At 36.5% G+C, this 26,219-nt stretch overlaps 1 protein-coding gene across 1 annotated transcript in view; it reads left to right on the top strand.

The window, feature by feature from the left end:
* LOC144353147 (cortactin-binding protein 2-like) overlaps window positions 1–26,219 on the top strand; it is a 90,344-nt gene that overhangs the window by 24,027 nt on the left and 40,098 nt on the right. The window contains exons 3-6 of the mRNA XM_085496645.1: window positions 10,127–10,357; window positions 18,768–18,875; window positions 22,648–23,916; window positions 24,249–24,279. Of these exons, the coding sequence (XP_085352771.1) occupies window positions 10,127–10,357; window positions 18,768–18,875; window positions 22,648–23,916; window positions 24,249–24,279 (1,639 nt within the window). The remainder of the gene's footprint in view (window positions 1–10,126; window positions 10,358–18,767; window positions 18,876–22,647; window positions 23,917–24,248; window positions 24,280–26,219) is intronic.

Genomic DNA, 26,219 nt, shown 5'->3' with positions numbered 1-26,219 from the left:
CTGTGTTTGCAACAACCACGTCATTTTCCTCAGATACAGCACTAAGCGCTTTCTTTTGATGATCAGTAAGCTCGATCAGAGAAAAGCTAGCAACACGTTTATTTGATTCCGCCATTTTAATTTTACCAAGTAATGTGTAGTTTCTTTCATGAGTTCTGATTGGGTGATGCAAATGAGCCGAAGTGAATATTATAATCATTCTGAGGGTGTGCGACATACAGTAAATCGTGGTGAAATCTGCCAAGGGTTAATGTTGAGGCTTCAGCCGATTAAATTGTCGAAGATGATTACTAGTATGTATTGTTGTTTTCAAGCTAAAGGAAAAATGGAAATCTTGGTGATCCCTAAAATATTGGAAAGCTACTGTCTGTTCTGATGGAACTGTTTTTAATTATGCAATCAATTGAAAAATACATCATACTGTATACTACGGTTTTCTATGTTCAAATGTGAATAACACACAATAGGGGTAATATTTTGTGAAACAAACAGAATAAAGAACATTGCAACCCTGTGGTATTTTGGGTTCAAATGGGATGCATTGGAAAATTTATTTTTCTTGGCTCACTCAAGAATCTGGAAGTTTTGTTTATTCTCAAAACATAATCAGGCACAGTTGCAGTATAGCACTAGTTGGTTTTTAAATGATATCCATTGAGACTATTTTACACATAGCAACACTGTCGCAAACAAGAAACTACTTGAATACCAGTAAACCTCACAAAGTCAAAAGGCATGGGGAAATTTTCTCCACTGCTTGATGTGTCTATAATTGCTGTATGCCTGTTCTAGGGCCATTTTTTACATTTTGGGTGCTTTATCACATACATGTACATGTATGGACATGGTTTTTGATGCTCTACAGTTATTTGCATGTCTCAGAATTACATTTAGTGTAATATAATGGTAATAAACCATCATCCAAGTCAGATACATGTATACCACAAGATTTTGCACAATCTATGACATATATACTCAGCGTTAGTATATATCCAGGTCGTGGGGTCAGTTACTGATATTACATTTCAAATTCATACATATGGTAGGCTGCGGTGATTATTATTCACCCACATAGGGATTTCATTATCTAAAAATAGTCTGGTTCCGATGGTACATGTACAAACAGTCACAATTATAATATGATACCCTGATCTCATTTTACGTTGTTTATTTTTCCCAATGATTATACTTTCAAGTGTCTTCCCCGTGTATCTCAAGAATGTTTATTTATTATGTTCTTTTAAAATTACAAAACTAGGACAAAGAATATGCTCTTTTGGCCATGCAATATTGCGTTTTAACATTTCTGAATTTAATTTGTGCTGTTTTGTTGTATTTGAGCCAGATGTTTATGCAATATTACATGGTTGCATGCATATTCAGTTTTACTTGCAATTATCTGTCAATGTTTTGGAGTTTACACAGTTATATCTGGTGATGTTTTGCATTGTGTCTTGCCCTTTGTTTTACTCATTGATTTGATAGACTTCATATTTTCTCAAAATCTGTATGTCTAAACTGAATCTGTATGTGCAAGAGGTACGTTTGCAGCTTGTGATAGTGTAATCATATTCATAGCATATACATGTGAGATGGAAGAAATCTTGCAACTCAGCTTTGCAATGAAATTGCAAGGTCTGCTGATCCATCACCATTGTTAAGTCTTATCAGAAATGACTATGGAAACCAAAATGTACTGTAGTGTATGCACCTTTGGTTTCATTCTATGTATTTCCTTCTACAGTGTATGAAGTAAATGACTAGGAAAAATATGAAAACTAACTTATGTAATTTGTCATATCTGCAGTTAAAGCATGATAATGGTCTCACAAAATCCTAATAGTACAACTCATTGGAAAAAATGAAATTAAAAAAGTAAAACATTATAACAATTTTTTAAGATCATTACCTGAAACAGCAAGTTTTATTTATTTGGCCTTATATCTGTGCTATGGGGAGCTGGGAATTTCAAGAGATTGATCTAAAGACAGCTGACAGTTTTCCATTGACTTTTAAACTTGCCTTAACCTAGCAATGAGTGATATCACACAGCAGGAATTCTGGCAAGACACATTAAAGTGAATACCACACCCTTGTAAGTAGTTTATTAATCTGATAACACCATACAGAGTTACCAGCATATTCAGTTTCATAGTGGGCTTCTGATGGTGCCTCATACAAAAATGTAATCGCAGTGTTACAGATTCAAGTATTAAATTTAAATATAGTTCTGTAACATACTTTTATTTAACAGTATATTTGGCATTATCGTAATAACTCGATTAATTTGTGGTCTCTATTATTTCGCACACCCATTTTATTTTCGAACGCTAATTTTTAAATGTATTCTTTTAATTCGCAGCATTCGAAAACATGTTTGAAATTGTATCCTATTAATTCGCGGGCCAGAATAAAGTGGATAGCTCTGAATATATTGCATGAAGACATTAAAAATATACATTTTGTGTTTGAGTTTTTATGTTATCAGTATTTGGTGTAGCCGCAATCGCAGACGATCTCCCTCATCACAGCCTTTCAGTTAGCAAGCAGTTTAGGTTCGGTAAAGATTTGACCTGAAAACAATCATTCCCCCATGACACTACAGATGGGCAATTTATTACTTTGATAAATATTCATCGGTTAGCACATCGATTACGAATTTCTGTGATGGAAAGCTTAGTACAGGGCTATTCGTTGCTGGTCCACAGGGTTGCATTGACCATGTGTTCGCCATTTTGGAAAGTGATTTTATTCTGTGGCATAAACCGCCTTATGCATAAATTGACGTTTTTGATTGGTCGGGCGATTGACCTCGTGTCACATTTTTATTTTAGATGAAAGTGCTTGACGAAAAAAACAACAACAATCAGGTAAACAATGGCTACAAAGTAGCCGTTAGCTTGGGCTGTTTTTATTTCTTGGGCAGTACCTGATTCTGCCGTAAATTCACCCATCCACATTGGTGGGCTCGCATTTGGGGTTCAAATTTTCAAAAAATGATCATAGGATATTTTTAGGGGGCTTATATTTTCATTGAAAAATTCACCTACACCTATTTTCAACGCCGGCAGTTGGACCACCCAAAACGAAAGAAACTATTGCAGAAGCTAATCTAAAATTTTATACATTTTTTTTCTTGCTGGATTAAAAAGTAGAACGCGCATCTTTCTCCTACAAAATCACATTAACGAACCTCATGCGCCAAATACAATTATTTGGTTTCATTTTATTAGTGACGAAAGTATATTCTAAAAGAAGTTTCAAATAAAAAAAAAACCCAACTGCATTCAAGTCGCTTAGTAGCAAATGGTCGCCTCCGGTCATGCTGCGTTTCACAATTGTTGATTATTATCTAGTAATGATTGTAATAACGTGCAAAAAATAAATTCGTTGAATTGTTATGAAATGCAAATAAATTTCAACTTAGTTCCATCATAAGCGAATGACTCCGATCACATTTCCAATGCTCGATGCTGTAGAAATGAATATCCACCATGTTTTGACCTGGACGGTGTTTTTTAACCTGACAGGTCAAAAGTATCCAATTCCAAATGTAATTGGCCATTGCTGACTGAATTTAATTAAAGTAAAGTCTCGTAGGGAACATGTGTGAACTGCACTCTTTGTAAAGCACAAACTACTAATTTAAAATGAACGTATTTACATAGGACTACATAACTCATGTACAAAATGACCATTTAACAGAAATCCTTTCTCAGTCAGTCCATGTCATGTTCCCTATACTTGTACAAGAAACAAATCGAGTTGTAGTATATAAGAGAAACTAAAACTGTCTTTATGTATGATGACAGTGTGAATTGAATATGATGAAAACTAAATGTACATAAAGTAGAGAAATTTAGTTGAATTAATGCTATTTTGTCTGTTACTGAAACCCTGCAACACTATTATTTTACATCTTCACACCCACACAACACTAGCACATTCCTACTCCCACATTACATAAATGGTTATGTATAGCAGTACGTGTGAAAGATAACTAAACTATTGGTACTACAGCTAGGTAAAGGTGGAAGGCCTTGCCAAATGCTAATGACTTTTTGTATATGATGGATTGAGTGAGTGCCTCTGATAAACTGGGAAAATAGTTACCTTCAATAGAATATTAAGTGCTTTCCTGATTGCCAGTATTAGCTCTGTTGAGTGTTGACAGGAGGGCTAAGATCAGTTGTGCAATCTACATGTTTTATTATCTATAGATTGTAGTTCCCTGCAGATGGAGGGTTTATTAAATGATGATTCATCAACATTGATTGTATACATTGCCTTTTATTTTTGAACTGACCACAACTCATATTTCATACATGTGTATGTAGCCTACATGTACTGACAGTAAGTAGACTGGCATAGTGACAATCAGGTATTCACTGCATGTACCAGTTATTGAAAATACATTTTTAGTGTAGATTCATTATATGTAAAATGTCATTTCAAGATTTGCCAAATGTGTATTTTTTGGGTATTTCCATGTCTAACAATGTGTACTATACACATTTAATGATTGTCAATTTTGTATGCTATATTCTCCTCCAAAAGCCCAGCAGTTTAATATTGAGCTATAAAAAACAAATTCAAGTTCAAAATGAAATTATTTGATTTTTGCAGCAGATGTTTGGTGCCTTCCATCTCACAGTAGAAAATAACCTATTGTGCTAGTTGTGAATTATGTGCGCTTGAAAATATGTGGAAACAGAATAGCCTTTTCACTTGTTTGTCAACTTTTTACTTTTTCAACTTCTTGGAAACTACAAGCCTGAATGCTTTGATACTTGGTGTATATGTACCTTGGGTAGACCTCTCTTAGGTTTGTTCATTTCATGTTGATATCTTCAATTCTCTAATTTTGGTGAATATTTTTGTCATTTTTGGTAAAAAGTGATATTTTCGACTTCTTGTTAAAAACCGCAAGTGCAATTGCTTTGATATTACATATATAGGTACTACATGTGGACCTCTCTCAGATTTGTTCATTTTGTAATGATATCTTTAATTCTCTAATTTTGGTGAATATTTTTGTCATTTTTGGTAAAAAGTGATATTTTCGACTTCTTGTTAAAAACCGCAAGTGCAATTGCTTTGATATTACATATATAGGTACTGCATGTGGACCTCTCTCAGATTTGTTAATTTTGTAATGATATCTTTAATTCTCTAATTTTGGTGAATATTTTTGTCATTTTTGGTAAAAAGTGATATTTTTGACTTCTTGTTAAAAACCGCAAGTGCAATTGCTTTGATATTACATATATAGGTACTACATGTGGACCTCTCTCAGAATTGTTCATTTTGTAATGATATCTTTAATTCTCTAATTTTGGTGAATATTTTTATCATTTTTGGTAAAAAGTGATATTTTCGACTTTTTGTTAAAAACCGCAAGTCCAATTGCTTTGATACTACATATATAGGTACTACATGTGGACCTCTCTCAGATTTGTTCATTTTGTGATGATATCTTCAATTCTCTAATTTTGGTGAATATTTTGGTAATTTTTGGTAAAAACTGATATTTTCGACTTCTTGTTAAAAACCGCAAGTGCAATTGCTTTGATATTACATATATAGGTACTACATGTGGACCTCTCTCAGATTTGTTCATTTCATGATGATGTCTTCAATTCTCTAATTTTCGTGAATATTTTTGTAATTTTTGGTAAAAAGTGATATTTTTGACTTCTTGTTAAAAACCAATAGTTCAATTGCTTTGATATTACATATTTAGATACTACATGTAGACCTTTCTCAGATTTGTTCATTTCGTGATGATATCTTGGATTCTATAATTTTGGTGAATATTTTTGTCATATTTGGTAAAAAGTGATATTTTCGACTTCTTGTTAAAAACCAAAAGTTCAATTGCTTTGATATTACATATATAGATACTACATGTAGACCTTTCTCAGATTTGTTCATTTCGTGATGATATCTTCAATTCTCTAATTTTGGTGAATATTTTGGTCATTTTTGGTAGAAAGTGATATTTTCGACTTCTTGTTAAAAACTGTAAGTCCAATTGCTTTGATACTATACATATTGTTCATTTTCTGATGATGTCTTCAGTTCTTTAATTGAAATGTGCATTTCTAACAGCGGAGCTATCTCAGCCAATAGGCTGCTTGTTTACCATCTTTCATCACAGCTATTGCATTTCTGTCATGGAAATTATTCAAGCCCACCGCGATATCCATAGTGAGACATTCAAACCACCGAAACTTGCTGAATGGTAACTTTCACCATGATTGATTAACGCCTAGGCTAATAAGGAAGCGGTGTTGAGTTGACCTCTATAATGGAACACTAGTAGTGATGTCATTCTTAACCAATCGGTAAAGCGAATGCTTAAAGGTCAAAGATGATTGCCAGAAGGTAAACAAAGGCATCGTGCAACCCCATTTTTCTTGTCTCTTTATTCTGATTAGACGTGAATTAAAAGTGCCGAGCTGACAGATAGCGAAATTCGTGGATTAAATATGCTAAGTCCAAATTGTGAGGGACGACATTGAAGAACTCAAGACAAAGCTGTAGGGATTTTGTTCGTTCACCAGAGTGACTCCAACTTGAACTTTCAAGGTTTTCACTTTTACGAAGATAGCAATGAACATACAAATAGAGATCTGATATGTTTTTTTCAAACAACTATGAACTTTCGTGATTTTACTGCGTAAATTATTATTGATCTTGTATGGCTGTTAATGCAGTATTTGTCAAAACCGGAAATAATTCACGCATATGGGGCCGTGTTTGTCGGCAGGGAAATTGAAATGATCCTTCACTGTCGATTTTTATTTTTTTTGGTTTATTTGTCACATTCTAAGCAATAAATTATTTCTTGTTACACTTCTAATGCTGTATATTGTTCATTTATTTCTGTTGCATGTTTTCATTTGCCGTTCTATTCCCTGTCGCAGTTCGATCTGCGTGTTGCCAATTTTCTCAATTTTTCGTGTTTTTTTTGCCGGGGATATCCAGACAAACACCCACCCCTTCTTTTTGGTGATTTTCCTTGTTCAAGACCCTGGGCTCTTACCCGGATAAATACGGTATAATAAAAGCCAATGTGGCTTAAACTGTTTTATCCTTAGCGTCAGCCCAGCATTGGTAACTACTAGTAGAATAGTGTTTTGGTTTGTCATGTCTGACTCATATTTGATATTACCATGAATCATCATGACCTTTATGATGTTGGAAGCAAACGTGAAAGATATTAACATTAATTACGATCTCACCTCTCGCCTCTCAGCCTCTGCATTCTTCCTGTTCTTTTTGTGTTCATATTTCAAAGACTGCATTTGCTTAAAAAATTGCATTAAATTTAATTTTATTCTATGCTAGATCATTTAAATATGATTTATTTTGACCAGAGACGCACATGTATCTTATTTGCATGCATTGTTGTAAATATGTATGTTATACAAAAAGTTGCAGTCTGTGTCTATTCTATTAAAATGCTAGTTACTCATGCTGTGGAAGTGGGAGGGGTATCATCACCTGCACAATTAGGTAATAGTATGGTGGCATAAAAACAGATGTAAAAAAAAAAAAGAGGTTTGAATGTAATCTTAATACATATACATGTACAATTTTAATACATATATCATAGCTGATTGAATGTGTTTTATCTGTTAATGCTTGGTTTACTGATTATTCATTTGTTGAAGTCTTAATTCATCAGTATAAATAGAACTATAAGCATGAGTTTGTGGGTATGTCAAGGTCTCAATTCCAGTGTGTCAACCAAGAAGGTGTTGAAGAGTTAATATTGTGAATAAAAATTGAGACAATGTATTAAATCTTTACCATAGTATGGTGTGTTACATATAGATGCCTAAACGGTCAGTTAACCATAGTGGAAAAAGAAGTCAGTCTGTGAATGGGGAATATAAGTATTGTGTAGATGAGTGTTTGTAAACGTTACAATCATTGGGTATATTAGACTAAAAGATGTCTATAATTGGCTAATTAACAACCTTAAAGTCCTCCAACTGTTTTGACAAATATGTGTGGTATTTAAAGTGTAGGACTAATATCTACTTCAATCTGTTATGACTTGTTGGAGTTCATATCTTTCTTTGTCTATGAATTAAAGGATTTCACCTCAAATGGCCTTAAGTTGACTGATCAGCAGCTGTTTGCCATAAATTGATGTATATGTGGAATGGGCGGTTTAACATAAATGTGTAGAGACTGCACATGTGTGCTTGATTATCCAAGGACACACATTTTGATTTACATTGTCTTCTCTGTGCTGAAAATAATTCATGACAGCGAGATAGCTCATTTGATTTTTGTACATAATTTTCTATTTATGTACATTATATTAGATGTCGGTGTATAATTCCAAATATGGAATGATTACGCACGTAAAAACAAACATGGCAGCCACCAGAGTTTGACCGGACTCCACACAAAGAAATTTGCTGATTCTGTTCTAAACTTTTTGGATTTCAGCATTCTCATGATATATATTAATAAGATGTATAATAATAATAATACCTCAAGTATGCACTCAGACAGTACGTCGTCGCATCGACCTCAGCTGCGCATCAGTTGGTACTTCCTCTGTACTGTCTTTATGCATACTTTGAGGTATCCTCGCAATAACCTCATATTTATTTCATACCAAGCACTAAAAATAATACAATTTACCATTTCGTAAAAATCTTTTCTGCATTCATACAAATTTTTGGGAGTAAACTATGTTGCCAACTGGAACATATTCTTGGTATTGGCATCAGTAAGGTAAAACTGACATATTTCATAATTGTCTAAACATTTTGTTTGTTTTCATTTGACACAGAAGCTCTGTAGAATCCCACAATTGATCACAAGTATGATAGTATTTTGCGGTATGATACTGGTGTGCTGAAAATGAAGTTTTCTCTTGCATGCATTGAGCATTTTTGGTCAAACCATGTACAAAGGATTGGAATATATATTCTACTTTCATTTTATGGTGGTCCATGCATTTGTAGGTTGTATTTTTGACACACCACAAAATGACTGTACTATAATTCAGTTTGAGAATGACTCATAATATCATCATAACCTGTGACTTGGATTTTAATAAAAAATATCCTGTAAGCAGTATACCGGTAGATTACATATGTTAGATGATCAACCTACTCATGATCTAGCAGGCGTACGTGCTATAGCACACATTAATTAAATGCTAGTGTATTGCACAATATTAAAAATGTTTTGTCCTAAAGTACGCGCACTGTGCTCTCTGATGTTACTAACCTTGGCCTTCTAATTTTCATGTTTTCATGGTCAGTATAAAGATTTACTTGCTGATACCCTTGCATGTATGATAAAGAGGTCATTTGCATTATTATAAGAGCATACATGTAGTTCTATATGTGTTCTATTCTTTTGAGTGCTTAAGGCTAAAGTCAACCTTAGGCACCATCCACAAAATAGTTAGTATAATATATTATATTTCCGTTATATTCTGATTTTGACATGAACATTTGATAGAAACTTTTCATCACTCCCCATTGAATTATTTTTACCATGGAAACCAATGATAAATTGCTCAAAAATCTCTATTTCCTACTGATATGACCTGTGTCTTGTAATAGTAGTTTGCTGATCATATTATGATTATGGTGCTAATAATTTCCAGCTGCGAGACGTATTTCCCATATATGCTCTGACAACCTAATGTAGAATGCTACTCGCAAGTTTTTTACATGTCCGCATATTTTATATAAATATGGCATTATTCTATTTAGTATTAGTCAGTCAACAGTACGTACACTTTTTTTGGTTCACTGTCAATCTGCTTTTTGAGAAAAATGGTAAAATAATATGCATAAAATGTTATTTTAGCAGCGGTTTCCATAATGATAAATTAGTTAAAACTTCTAGTACATGTCACTGTGCTAAATTTTGATATGTATTAGTTTCCTAGAAAACAATGGTAAAATGCCCTAAAACAGAAAAAAATCCATTTTGTACATTGATTTGTCTGAACAGAGTATGGTGACCCCATATTTTTATTCCATATATATAAATGTGAAGAAAATGACAATATTTTTACTTCTGTGTTGCATTCTACCTTAAATACAATGTGATCCATTAATTATCTATCCATATATTTCAGGCCGATAAAGAACGCCTATCACAAGCAAAACTGAAATATGGTAAATTTAGCTTTGGCAACCCATTTACTGCCTTACAAAGAGACACAGATGAGGGCGCTGTTGCTGGTACTAAGAATACCAATATGCCATGCAGTCCTATGGTACACCTAGAAGCACTGATGGAGCAACACCAGAAAGCAAAAGATAAAATGGTAAAACAGCTAAAGGAACTTGATGAAAGCCATGCTAAGGTACACATCTTTGGTATAGTGCTCATTATTATTTGTCATGTCTAGTGTTTATAAACTAAATTCAAATACTTTTACTGGAATGCTAAAAAATGTGCTCTATTAGTGTATAGCACATATTTATGTGAATTACGAAACTGTTTCTATAGTTAAATAGTAGTATTATACATCTGTCACCATAACGCCATAAGTTACAGCGTGCCGTAATTTTGCGGTATTGCACTGTGTAGTTTCATCCTACTTAATTAGGAAACGCACATTCCAAATATGGAACGGTTATGCGCGTAAGCGTCTTGTAATTCTAAAAAAAATCATAGCTACCCCATAGGTTTGACCAGGCTCCACATAAAGAAGTTCGCCGACCAGGACTATTGTCCCATTGTTATTATAATTACGCAGCGACCAGCAAAGGTCCTGCTGGTCGCGTTAGGTGTTGTAAACACTGGACAAGTCCCTCTACGTGGACAGTATGCATGTAATTAAAATGATAATAAACACAACAAGGTCAAAATTAGCACCTCATTGTTCGCTAGAAAAAGCTTTCAGACGATCACTGTTGGCTGTAACTTTCATCTTTGCCGGCATACACCGCGGTAATCACCAGCCAACGACATGCTAAATATATGACCGGCAGCGTATATTATATATGCCGATGCTGGGGTTCACTGATTCAGTCAAAATAATAAGTCAAATTCACACCATAAGAGTATAAATAAAATCAAAATCGGCTCAGAGCATCACTTCTCTTGTGTCTTCTTGAGATAAAGTGCATATATTCCCTGCTGCAGGAAATTTTAATTCAACAGTTTTTCGCGAAGTTATCATATCACGACCATGTCTCTGTCAAAGATTGGTGTCACGGTTACACCAAAACGCAAGCTCGATACTAGTAATCAAGAAAACCAGCTACCAACTCCAAAGAAGTCAAAACCAGATGCTAGTATCAACAGTCCTATTCGTCAAAGCAAGCAGGCATTGAAGTTTCGAAAAGAGTGGACACAAGGCCGAGAATGGTGGTTGATTTATCAAAGTGGAGAAGGCAGGTTCTGTAAATTATGCCAGAAATATGACAAGCGCCCATTCGATCGCGAAAACTTGGAACAAGGCTCCCTGTACACGGCTTTGTCTGTGCAGCGTGAAAGATCACGAAGCGACATCTGCTCATCAGTTAAACTTGAGTTATTGATGGAAGCCAGTCAAAATATCGCTACAGTTATCCAGCCTGAAGTCAACAGAGACGCCATAACATTGGCTTTCAAGTGATTATATTTTCTGACCAAGTGACGCGTCCCACACATAATTAATTCTGAGCTGCTATTAGACTTGCTGACGCAAATTGGATTTTCTGTAAAAGATGACCTGCACATTGCAAAGAATGTGACCTATTGTAGTGATGATTCAATTCAAAAATGCTAAATTTAATTTCTGAACAGCTCGAAGAATCCACACTATTGCAGATGAAGAAATCAGACTTTTTTCTCTGTGTTATTGCTGTGTGATATTTTACCACACATTTCCGGTCTATGTAAATTGTTTCAGGCTCGGGAGTTTGAACATAGTTTGATTTAATCGCTTGAATCAATCCAGCATTTGAAAACCAATGATGGCCAGTATTTCCAGCAGCTGCCAGAAATTATTGCAGAACTGGAGGTCTGCAACATTGCCGTTAAAAAACGAGTCGACGATGACAATTTCATTAACAACCATGTTCAAGTAATGTATATCGACACACTGATTGCCAATGTGGAACGAAGATTACCAGCTGAAGACGTCTGCACACTAACTTCAGTATTTTCGACCCTGATCACTTACGCAATTGCAATTCAACATATGGCAATGAAGCAGTGAAATCATTTGTACTTAATTTTTTACAGAAAGCAACCGAACCAGATAAAACAGCAGTGGCCGTCAACGAATGGAATAACTTCAAGAATTACCCGCGCGAATCAATCCTGAAGCAAGACGTAAAATCTGATTTGATCATCAAAATTCTTTGCAAAACCACACTCGTCCAAGAAGTCCCTCAGGGCTTCCTGAAAAAAAAAGTAACATAAATTGTTAAATTGGGCAAGGCATGAAGAACGGGCACTCAGCCGCCTCAATAAGATGCTGCTATAATTTTAAAGCACTCATTTATGGGGCCAAAAACCTACTCAGATAGTACGGAGTCTTGCTGTTTGCACGGCTGAATTTTCGTAGTAGTTATACAACATTTAAAGTGTGTCGTTAAACATCTTACCTTAAGGCACGGTTTTCGCAGAGCTGCCCATAGCCAATGCCAAACGATGAGCCACACAGTGACTTCTGACTGTCATGGGGGAAACCTGAAATTGATTAGTAAAATTTTTTCAATGATTATGCAAAATGCAATGATTTGCCATTTATTGCGTTCATGGCTTTTGAGCCTTAAATCAATGTTACTATGCGATGGGTGGAACTTGCGCGTTTTAGTTGTGTTGCAACTCCTTTATTACGGCCGACCATGACCCTGTCACTGCCAAATCCGGCTAGTTTACTCGTGTCAAGTTTATTGTAATTGGCAAAGGACAAAAATTTGGCCGTGATGCCATCGGCATTTGCGGACTTGATCTACAAAACAAAAATGAAAATTTGACACCCACTGCGTATACTTGTTGAGTAATTATGAATAGCGCAATTACTATGTTGAAAAAGAAATAAATATTTCATAAAAATAATGATTATTATTTACAAATCATAATAGCCTATACAGAAACAAATAACGTACCACTTCTGTTCTCATGAAAGTGGCCGTTGGTTCTCCTTCCTTGAGGTACATGTACTTCCCGTAGATGAGAAGCTGCTCAGTTACCGATATATCGGTTGATTCATCTATCAACATGACAAACAACGATTTCTGCAGCTCTTCCAGCTTTGCCTCTGATAGTTTGACCTACAAAAATTATATATCATCTTAAAAGACTAGAGCGTTGGAGAACAGCAGGCCATGATATCCACTTCAAAATTTGGTACCATGAAATTTATTTTGTGATTGGTTATCAATGGGATGGGGAGAGTGGTGAAAATGCTTACCTAGACACCAGACGATCTCATTCATCGTCCTCTTCGAGGTGTACGACGAATCCGCATCCAAGTTCAGGGAATCAAAGTATGTGCATCCCAGATCCTTGACCAACGATAACAATAGCTTGTAATTTGTAGTATCTCCCGCTTTATAAGCCAGTACATACATTGCGGCAATGAAGGCAATCTGTTGTACTGTCACCATTGATGTCACGGCAGCCTCAATCCCAATGTTTTCTCACACTCTCAGCTTGTCCTTCCAGGCTGACAGCAACGTCATGAAAGGTACTCTTCTGATGTTCTTAAATTTGGTTCTCTCTCTGACTGACTTACAAGGCACCTCCGTCCACACCTTCACCTCAGTCCTTGCATGCTGCCTGTGCTTAATGCAGAACTTACACAGCATCCCTTCTGAAAGAACAAATAAATCATCAAATGACGACATGCAGGTGACCCTATTGTACATTGCTGGATTGCTTGTGGTCAATACGATTTATAAGTATATCATAATAATTATTGGAGTTATTTTTGGCCACATTGTTTTTAATTGTCGGATGTCAGGAGAAATAAAGAATCTGGAAAGTACTGGAAAATTATAGTCGAACCAAGGAACTACCGTACTAATGGATCGAAAAAGATATTTTGATATAATGTAAAAGGCTAAGGGGTTAATGGTCTTAAAGCCGTTAATACAAGCCTACCTGCACGAAAGTAGCGCTTTCGCCTTCGTTCGCGGTCCTTTGATGAACGCCGCTCGTAAGTGAATGAAGTCAATCCAATAACGCACCTGAATTCACGAAATGGAGGTGTAAGCACGAAATCACCCTGAGTGGTTTATTCTGAAGGAAATGTACTGTGAATTGCTATTAAAATTCATAAATGCATTATATATTGTATAATGAGGTCAACATGGTAAAGGTCACACTGCAGACCTAACTTGGTGGCACATTGAAATTTGAGTTTGTCGTCGTTGCAAAAAGTAACTCGTAACCGGTCACTGGTAGCATAGTGGTTGTCGCTCCAGACTCATGATCGGTAGACCCAAGTTCAAATCCTACCTTAGGCTGAACATCAAAGGGTCAACCCCTACCCTGGGTGAGTGTGCCACAGACTCAATGGGAAGGCCAATTCCACTGGCCGAAATTCATTCACTCACGAATGCGACTTTGGGGGAACCTTTGTTAAGGTCCGCAGGTGCTTGTGTTCGACCGAGCCTGGTTGACGCCAGGATAGCGCATTAAAATTGCCATTTGACAGAGAGATGGCCACACAGCCCTGTCATGTAGTCCCAAACATGAATATGACTTCTGTGGCAAAATGCACTATGTGTCAGCACTAGCACTTGCAATTTGCACATACAAAAAAAAAGTCAGGAGAGACAATGGTGACATTCAATGTCCAGAACTGTCGCCTGGCACAAAAATATTTAAAAAAAAAAAAAAAAAAAGTAACTCGTACTAGTCGTAAAATAAAAAAAAAAAATCTGCTGCTACAATCAGCTGAAGTCTTCTCAAATCAGAGGTCAGTTGAAGAGATGTGTGATTGGCTTAGATGATTGTCAATTAAAACACTCATAAACATAATTACCCATTGAAAAATTGACGGGTTCTTGCAGTGTCGATAGAGGGCCCATGCAGAATAAAACGGTCGGGGTGATTTTGCGTTTTTTTTAATTTTATTTAAACTGCAAAAACAAATTAATCGACTACACCAGTCTAACCTGGGGGCTGAGGCGTCCACACATGCGCGGTGACGAATGAACGTTACATACATGTAGGCTAGTCCGAAATTTTGCATTAGGCCCTCACTGAGTCAGTATAGGGTTAGGGTTTAAAGTGGAAAAATAAAATCTTACCTTTCTCTCATTCATAGAGTAGCCATGTGTACCGCTTTGTCCATGCAGGGTCAAATCCTGCGGTGTTGTTTCGAATTCGAAGCTTTTTTTGCCGGTGGCTCGTCATCTGCATCCGAAGAATAGACATCGGCAGCAGACAAAGCTGAAAGAACCATCGACTTGCTTCATTGGCTGGATGTTTAAAGAAATATTTCAGAAGACCGCGTCCTGAACCTATCGTGTGTACAGCGAGTTCACAAATAAACCAGATTATCGACAAGCGCTTTGAAGATCGTAGTCCTACAGCGAAAATCAACGCAGCTTGACAATTGGGTTCTGACAGCGTTTGTATTTTTAATTAAATGGGCCAAAATAAACATGAATCTTGACATAACAGCTCACTGACTCAAAGGAAGATAGATACAATGTAGCCGAGCATTTACTACGTTCGCGGCTGAAGTGAATTATCTTAAATACAGGAAGTCACAGAAGGCACTCCACAAATAAAATTTAAAAAATCATAATTATTTTATAAATTTTCAGCCACACACGTTTTTATTCATAGAATAACACAGCCGGTTATTGATTACCAGCACATTTCATACACGGATACTTTTTCAAACAGTCACTTGATTTCTGTAAGTTGTAATAATCAGACACTAATATATTTTTTCTTTTTTTAATCCTGTAGTATAGTGATAAAAAATGTATCTAATTATTTATATTTTCTATGTATTTATTAATTAAATACGTTATTTTCAGACATCATCAACACCCCAGCCATTTTAATATTCTTATTTTTAATACATGAAACATACGTCAACAAACAACTAAGAATTGTTTCTTGACGACAATATTTTCGGGTTCTTGTCGACTTTACCCATGAATCAGTACACGAAATATACCGGCGCAGCCTTTGATAAGATTCTATTCATTGATTCAGTAAAGCAACAAAATAAACAAGAAGTTGCACGCGCCTCGCATCAAACTGTCGAGCTGTAATTACCGCCGCCAGACCACGCAGACAGGACGGTGCTTCGGCAAGAAAACTGAGGTCGCCGCTCCTAATAGATCGCACCTGTAGGGTCACGGTTTCATACTACAACGATCTGGAACGGCCATGAGCCATTTAAATTGCACAAATGTATTTTGAAGCAGAGCCGTTGTTTTTTTTTAGGAATGTTTTTTAGCATGGCGCTGAAGAATTTTACCCTGGCGGCGCGATATTTAGCCTGGCCGTGTATGATTTTACCATGGCAGCCCTTATTTTTGGTTTATGCATATCTATCGAAGATACACTTCTAATAGAGTATATACGGTATGACCTTGACTAGTGTCTTAGAATAAAAATTGTCCTGAAGTGTTTTTCTTAAATTTTATTCATCACTTGCTTTTTTCTCATTCGTGTGTTGGCAGTTTGGTTACCTGATATAACTAGTGATGGTGGGATCATGATAGTATATAATAAGAATTTGTTCAGATTGATCAGATCAGTGAAATCTGAGACTCTTGTGAAGCTCTCACTGATGCCAATAAAATTTAAAACAACATTGATTTTTACATCCTTTAACTGATACTGCCACATAAACATACATGTAGCAATAATAGTGCAGTCTAGAATAGTGGGTTGGTTAGCCTCTAATCATGTCATTATATATCTTATCCTGAATTCCAATATTTAGTTTAGAAACTTCTATAACATGGTTATATTTAAGTATTTTGGCTAAGCTATTTCGGTAGTGACACAAACTGGAAATTTAAGTCAATTGTTTTGGTGTTATCATTTCATATCACTAGTTTTCCCATCCTGTCATGCCATGTTTTCAGTCTATTTTCAGGTCTCTATAATTAACTTAGAATGCTGGGTAAAATAAAACATTCCAATCCCATGAGTTCACCCAGTGCTATTGTGTGAATCTTAGTAATTATTATCTAATACTTATACTGACGCCCAATTTTCATGTAAAAATGCTAAATCATCATTATTACATGTCCGGAGCTGTTTCTCAGATATGACTGAGCCAATTTTGATCAAAGTTGGTATGATGATCATACATATTGGGTTATAGTTGCATGTCATATTTTTTGTGCGATTCAAACTAATATGCCAGACTGGTGGCCATTTGGTTTTTCATGATACCCATGCCTACTTTCCCATGAATGCAATGAACATTTCTGTTTAAATTTGTTATAAGATAATTTTGATAGTACAAAAATGCACTTTCTAAAGTGCATTAAGGTGATTTAAGTAGCATTATTTCTACGAATACAGAGAGATGAATTTGTTCTGTTTTGTAGTGAGTAGTACTCCACAATTTGCGTTGACTTCACTGTGAAATGTCACAATCCAGGCACAATTTGCATAAACAAATGAAAGTATCTGTGTTCTTGGGTGTTCCCATCCCTACGTAGTTGATCCAGCTGGTCCACAGCAGCGATCTAGCGTAGTGTAGTGCAAGGCTGTGACGGACACCTTGGCACGTACCTGTCACGGTGTGCCGTTGGTTCGTCGATCACTACAATGCTAGTCCACACCACACATCAGTCACTCGTCCACTCGCAATGTAAAAAAAAAAAATTACAATAATATTTAATGGATTAATAGTTTTTTTCTTAGTTTGCCATATGAGATTGTGGAAGCAATTTCCAGAAAGACATTAAATTTATTCAGATTCACGGGCTGTTAAACTGTTCCGTTTTTTAGAGCCAGAAAATCCACTGGTAAAGTATTGACAACGCTACAAAATAATAGCAATAATGAGGCACTTGTTATTAATAGCTGTGTTGCACAGCAATATTGCCACACTGGCTTCATAAACGTGTATTTAATTTTAGCAATTTTGAATGATTTATCTGACAATTTTAATGGTTTTGAGTCAGCCAGGTTCAACATCAGAGTCTGTCATGTTTGACGTCTGTCGCCGTCAGGTTTGAAATCCAAGGCAGTTTCAGTTAGAGTAGACTTCTATATAGATGTAAAATAAATATATACATTTTAATACAGTGCTTTTTCCACACTGTCAGTCATTATTTGCACGTTTGCAATATGCATTCTTATTCAGGTCAGGCATGTATTGTACTCCTATGATGCTGAAGTCGCATATTTCATCATGTATTCCAATTTTTGCACTCAAAATCTAAACTTAGCCTGACTTTTATGCTTGCCCATTTACAGTTACATTTTTGTCAGAACCAGAGAATTAGCAAGTTATTTCTTGAACAATCCATTAAAATGAAGAATTACCACAGTGGAGTCAGACTATTTAATATCAAGTGTGTTACACAAAGAAAACTTATGATGAATGTTGTAAATGTTGTAAATGAGCAATGCAAATGGTGATGTGAATGTGATAAATATGTTAATGTGGTGTGTAAGTCATACTGTGATTGCTTATACTTTTAAATTAACAATGAGAAGATGGTCCACACATCTGTCAAGACGTAATAGAGTTGCCACAATATTGTTGCATAAGAAGGAGGTACAGCATTGACATTGTGTGTAACACATATTAAATTTTCATATGTCCATGTTTACAGGTTGTTAGAGAATATGAAGAGGAGAAGCGAAAACATGCTCAGGATACAGCTCAAGGTGATGATGTTACTTACATGCTTGAAAAAGAGAGAGAAAGGCTTATACAACAGGTATGTAGTATGTAGGCTAACACAACAGGTATTCAGGCTAACACAACAGGTATGTAGGCTAACACAACAGGTATGTAGTATGTAGGCTTATACAACAGGTATGTAGTATGTAGGCTAACACAACAGGTATGTAGTGTGTAGGCTTATACAACAGGTATGTAGTATGTAGGCTAACACAACAGGTATGTAGTATGTAGGCTAACACAACAGGTATGTAGGCTAACACAACAGGTATGTAGTATAACACAAACAGGTACATGTATGTAGGCTAACACAACAGGTATGTAGGCTAACACAACAGGTATGTAGGCTAACACAACAGGTATGTAGGCTAATACAACAGGTATGCAGGCTAATACAACAGGTATGTAGGCTAATACAACAGGTATGCAGGCTAACACAACAGGTATGTAGTATGTAGGTTAACACAACAGGTATGTAGTATGTAGGCTAATACAACAGGTATGCAGGCTAACACAACAGGTATGCAGGCTAACACAACAGGTATGTAGTCTAATACAACAGGTATGCAGGCTAACACAACAGGTATGTAGGCTAATACAACAGGTATGTAGGCTAATACAACAGGTATGTAGGCTAATACAACAGGTATGCAGGCTAACACAACAGGTATGTAGTATGTAGGCTAATACAACAGGGATGTAGTATGTAGGCTAATACAACAGGTATGTAGTATGTAGGCTAATACAACAGGGATGTAGTATGTAGGCTAATACAACAGGTATGTAGTATGTAGGCTAACACATCAGGTATTCTGGCTAACACAACAGGTATGCATGCATGCTAGCACAACAAGTATTCAGGCTAACACATCAGGTATGCAGGCTAACACAACAGGTATGCAGGCTAACACAACAAGTATGTAGGCTAATACAACAGGTATGCAGGCTAGTAGAACAGGTATGCAGGCTAGTAGAACAGGTATGCAGGCTAGTAGAACAGGTATGCAGGCTAATGTAACAGGTATACAAGCTAATGTAACAGGTATACAAGCTAATACAACAGGTATGTAGGCTAGTACAACAGGTGTGCAGGCTAACACAACAGGTATGTAGGCTAACACAACAGGTATGCAGGCTAACACAACAGGTATGCAGGCTATTACAACAGGTATGCAGGCTAATACAACAGGTATGCAGGCTAATACAACAGGTATGCAGGCTAATACAACAGGTATGCAGGCTAACACAACAGGTATGCAGGCTAATACAACAGGTATGTAGTATGTAGGCTAACACAACAGGTATGTAGTATGTAGGCTAATACAACAGGTATGCAGGCTAATACAACAGGTATGTAGTATGTAGGCTAACACAACAGGTATGTAGGCTAACACAACAGGTATGTAGGCTAACACAACAGGTATGCAGGCTAATACAACAGGTATGTAGGCTAACACAACAGGTATGCAGGCTAATACAACAGGTATGCAGGCTAATACAACAGGTATGCAGGCTAATACAACAGGTATGCAGGCTAATACAACAGGTATGCAGGCTAACACAACAGGTATGCAGGCTAACACAACAGGTATGCAGGCTAATACAACAGGTATGTAGTATGTAGGCTAACACAACAGGTATGTAGTATGTAGGCTAACACAACAGGTATGCAGGCTAATACAACAGGTATGTAGTATGTAGGCTAACACAACAGGTATGTAGTATGTAGGCTAATACAACAGGTATGCAGGCTAACACAACAGGTATGTAGGCTAATACAACAGGTATGCAGGCTAACACAACAGGTATGTAGGCTAACACAACAGGTATGTAGGCTAACACAACAGGTATGTAGGCTAACACAACAGGTATGTAGGCTAACACAACAGGTATGTAGGCTAACACAACAGGTATGCAGGCTAATACAACAGGTATGCAGGCTAATACAACAGGTATGCAGGCTAATACAACAGGTATGTAGGCTAATACAACAGGTATGCAGGCTAATACAACAGGTATGTAGTATGTAGGCTAACACAACAGGTATGTAGTATGTAGGCTAATACAACAGGTATGCAGGCTAACACAACAGGTATGCAGGCTAACACAACAGGTATGTAGTATGTCGGCTAACACAACAGGTATGTAGGCTAACACAACAGGTATGTAGTCTAATACAACAGGTATGCAGGCTAACACAGGTATGTAGGCTAACACAACAGGTATGTAGGCTAACACAACAGGTATGCAGGCTAACACAACAGGTATGTAGGCTAATACAACAGGTATGTAGGCTAACACAACAGGTATGTAGGCTAATACAACAGGTATGTAGGCTAATACAACAGGTATGCAGGCTAACACAACAGGTATGCAGGCTAACACAACAGGTATGTAGGCTAATACAACAGGTATGCAGGCTAATACAACAGGTATGCAGGCTAACACAACAGGTATGTAGGCTAATACAACAGGTATGTAGGCTAATACAACAGGTATGTAGGCTAATACAACAGGTATGTAGGCTAATACAACAGGTATGCAGGCTAATACAACAGGTATGCAGGCTAATACAACAGGTATGTAGTATGTAGGCTAACACAACAGGTATGCAGGCTAATACAACAGGTATGTAGTATGTAGGCTAACACAACAGGTATGTAGTATGTAGGCTAATACAACAGGTATGCAGGCTAATACAACAGGTATGTAGTATGTAGGCTAACACAACAGGTATGTAGTATGTAGGCTAATACAACAGGTATGCAGGCTAACACAACAGGTATGTAGGCTAATACAACAGGTATGCAGGCTAACACAACAGGTATGTAGGCTAACACAACAGGTATGTAGGCTAACACAACAGGTATGCAGGCTAATACAACAGGTATGTAGGCTAACACAACAGGTATGCAGGCTAATACAACAGGTATGCAGGCTAATACAACAGGTATGCAGGCTAATACAACAGGTATGCAGGCTAATACAACAGGTATGCAGGCTAATACAACAGGTATGCAGGCTAATACAACAGGTATGCAGGCTAATACAACAGGTATGCAGGCTAATACAACAGGTATGCAGGCTAATACAACAGGTATGTAGTATGTAGGCTAACACAACAGGTATGTAGTATGTAGGCTAATACAACAGGTATGCAGGCTAACACAACAGGTATGCAGGCTAACACAACAGGTATGCAGGCTAACACAACAGGTATGTAGTATGTCGGCTAACACAACAGGTATGTAGGCTAACACAACAGGTATGTAGTCTAATACAACAGGTATGCAGGCTAACACAACAGGTATGTAGGCTAACACAACAGGTATGTAGGCTAATACAACAGGTATGTAGGCTAATACAACAGGTATGTAGGCTAATACAACAGGTATGCAGGCTGATACAACAGGTATGCAGGCTAATACAACAGGTATGTAGGCTAATACAACAGGTATGCAGGCTGATACAACAGGTATGCAGGCTAATACAACAGGTATGTAGGCTAATACAACAGGTATGCAGGCTAATACAACAGGTATGTAGGCTAATACAACAGGTATGCAGGCTAATACAACAGGTGTGTCAGTGTAGGCGGATGTCGGCCCCGAGGATACTCTACAGAAACTGGTTTCTTACTTATATTGTGTGAGGGCGCTATTCAGTTGTATGTTTTGCTGTTTGCTTCATTTAGATGGAAGCTTATTTCAAAACAAATGATAGAATCAATGACAGCTTGAAAATATATCTTCTGCCTACATGTTGATGCTCAGATGAACTGCCTATTAAACAAGATTTTTGATTCGTAGGTGGATTTTGAAAAAGCCCAACAGAAGAAACTGGAAAAGGATACTAAAAGAACACAGACTTTGCTAAAAGAAGAAAAACTAAAACATCAACAATTTGTTGTATTGCTTGTGAAAGAAAGAAAAAGACTTGCTTCTAAGCTTATAGAAGAGAGACAGAAAAACAGAGAACTGTCACAACAGCTGGATATGGAGAGAGGTGAAGTGAGAAGCATGGCAGAGGGATTGATGCAAGAGGGTAAAAAATCACTCAAAATGGAGGCAGAGATGGAGAAATATCTGTCAGAGTTTGACATTGAGAGAGAACAATTAAAAGCTAAGCTTCATCGAGAGGAAAACAGGACTAAAGAGTTACGTGATGAAGTCAGTAAATTGAAACATCAAATTCTTGAACTTGAGGAACAGTTGAGGAAAAGTGAACATCGGATACGAGGGCGTGACAATCAAAAAAGCAGTGTTACCAGTATTAGTATGGTTAGTAGTGTAAAGGACCAAGGAAAAAGCAGGTCAGACCCAGGAATGACTGATAGTAAATGTGATAAGAGATCAGTTGGTGCAACCTCACCACGTCCTTCAAAAACGTCGTACACACCTACAAAACCAGGTAGTTCCTATAGTATACGTACTGTTGAGGATGAATCAGGCAAGATTGAGGTCAAATTCACCCCTAAATCTGGCAAGACTGGAATACCAGTGAAACATGAAGGAAATTCCACTAATGCAGCAGTTGCACAAGGGAAACCAACTGTCCCTGTCCGGTTAAATACATCACCTACATCACCAACTAACCCAAGCTCAGGGAAGAAAAGTCCTGTTAATCCTCGGGGAACTCCTCCCCCTGTTCCACCGAACAAACCTGTGTTCAGCCCTCTTAGCTCTTTTAAAAAGGATGCTAATAAAAACTCACCACCTGCTGCAGTTCGCCCAGATTCTCTTGTAGAAGCCCGTAAACAGTTTTATGCTAGTAAATTTGGTGCTGATGGTAATATTGATAATAGACAACTCAGCAATGCTAATGACAGTATCGGGGAAGGTGATCATAGCCCGGTTTCAAGCCCAGACAGTACATCCTCTGGCAGTTCAACATCATCTGTTGTAATGCGACCCTCCAAATCGACAAGCCCTGGGAGTGAAACTGGCTGGGAAGCTGCCAGTTTAACCAATGCAACTGCCACAATGTCTGATACTGAAAATAGAAATGATACCAATGTGACTGACATCGAGCAGATCCTAGTCAATATGACATCAGGTAAAATACAGAAAACAACTCTAGCTTGAGTTTCAATGTTCTCTACACCCCTCCTCTACATCTACATCAACTAATACCATCATATTAAAATTAGCATTATACAGTTTACATATAGCACCAACCAAGTCCACTATGATTTTTTTTATTGGATACTGATCTCCCAGAGGTTACCTTTTTTTCCCAATTTATTGATTTCTTTGATGACTATTTTAAAATCAGTCAGATGGCAATAATGCTTCGTGGCAATGAAGTGAACTGAATACAAATTTCACATACCACCAAATTGTGCAAGGTGGAGTGTAGCATTCAAATTGCACTTTTTATACTTCATGTTGTGTAAACCATCATTATTCAGCTACTGAAATCAATCTCTTTATTGCAATTGGGTATGGCATATTGTCAAGTACACCATTCATTCAATGCGATGTTTAAGCTACTGGTAAATTATTTGATTCATAGATGTGGGATGTCTATATTTTATGGCTAATATATAGTTATTTCTTTATCCCATTCCATTGTTGAATTTCTGAAAAATGACTTCAAGATGATTTGTTTTTATCCTTTAGAAAGCATGGGCATGAGGGGAAAACTCCATCCTTGAGTTGATAATTTGCATGGTATTGTTTTCTATGTTTCCTACAAAGAAGAATGCACATGTCATCTGCCAACCTGTAACATTTCAATATTGATAATAATAATGCATTTTGGGTTCAACTTTGAGATGATGCTCAAGGCTCCAAATTACTGTGAAATAAAAAAACAAAAACAGAATCATTGCAATATACAGCTCACTGTTTTGATCAAAAATAACAATATTACAAACTGTTATTTTTGAACTATCAATATAGCTACATGTATTTTGTTTGCAAAACAGTGAGCTATATTGCAATATGGATTTGCTTTTTAGTTCACAGTAACAGTAGCCCAAAGTGCATACAGCTTGCAAAATGTTATCCTGGGGTTAACCATGTTACAAAATGTGTAGTTCAACTGGACTGATCAAAATTTACAATTTACTTGTGTTTTCACATAAAAATTTTTTTTTCAAAACTATTAGTACTCGCACTTTAAGTACCTACTTAACTACCAGCTTGTAAAACCAGCAGACTGACTAGTTTGAAGCCCTTATTCTTGTAGGTTTGTTGGTGTTGATGGTATGAGTAAACTGGAATTGTGAAATATGTAGAATATATGGAGTATATTTCAACAATAGTTATATCAAAATATTTGCCATTATTGTGGCTCATTATCAGAATTTTTGTTTGAATTTCATTTGTGGTAACTTAGTGACAAGCCAACATAGTCTTTTCAGAAATTGTCAGTAAATATAAATGTGATCAGCAAAGGTGCCTGATCAGCCAATTTTTCCCATTTATGTCACTCTTAATATCCTTCCTAGATACAGTAATTACTTAAGAACAAAGATGAGTCTATGGATATTTCACGCATTAGAAGTATATTCATACCATCAAACAGGAGGAAAACAAAAAAATTTCTACATATGGTGCTGAGACTCTTAGAAGAAATGTGATCAGTAGCTTTATATAATTATTGCTTGATTTGTTTGGTGACAATTTATCTACTCCACTGTACATGATGTAGGCTGGAGCATTTTGTCAGTATGAAATCAGATAAAGCTACTGCTCAAATTTCTAAATAGATTTCAAAATTTCAGCAGGGACAATTAGGATATAATAATAATAATTATCAGACATTATTGTGACAGCAGTCTCTGTTTGACAAATACAGACAATGTCTGGAAATGGCTACATAAGTGATGTCAGGCATGTACATGTAGTGTTCATGCAGACTTCAATTAATAGAAACTATGTTGATTTACTGATACAATGTCTGACGTACGTATTACAGACACATCTTGTATGATTACATGTAAATTCTATATTATGTCCTGTGAATGAAAGTGCATCTTTACTATATGTTGCATTCCTTGCCTGTGTGTAGCCATGCCATCAGTGTCTTCATCATCAGTCAAATGAGGCAACACATCATTCTACCTTATGCTCCATGCATGTGTTTGTTACCTAACAATCAGTGTTTTAGATTTAGAGTGTCCTGCTTGCAGCCTACCTTTCTCCATGTTTGGGTCTCATTCTTTATGTGCCTACTAAATTATAATATATAATTACAAAATAAATAATGTTATTTATATTGTTAAAACCATATTTCCAACATTTCACAGTTGTTTTTGTTTATTGTGATAATGTACTTTTTCAAAAATTAATTCTGTTTTTTGATTCGCAGCACCAGCTCTTTGAAAACAATGGTGTAATAGTGAAAAACTATAGTTACAGTGTTTTTATTCTTG

Source organism: Saccoglossus kowalevskii, chromosome 3, assembly GCF_978046115.1.
Source record: "Saccoglossus kowalevskii chromosome 3, keSacKowa6.1, whole genome shotgun sequence".
NCBI lineage: Eukaryota > Metazoa > Hemichordata > Enteropneusta > Harrimaniidae > Saccoglossus > Saccoglossus kowalevskii.
The sequence above is the reverse complement of the archived record's forward strand: the minus strand, read 5'-3'. Positions and strand labels throughout refer to the sequence as shown.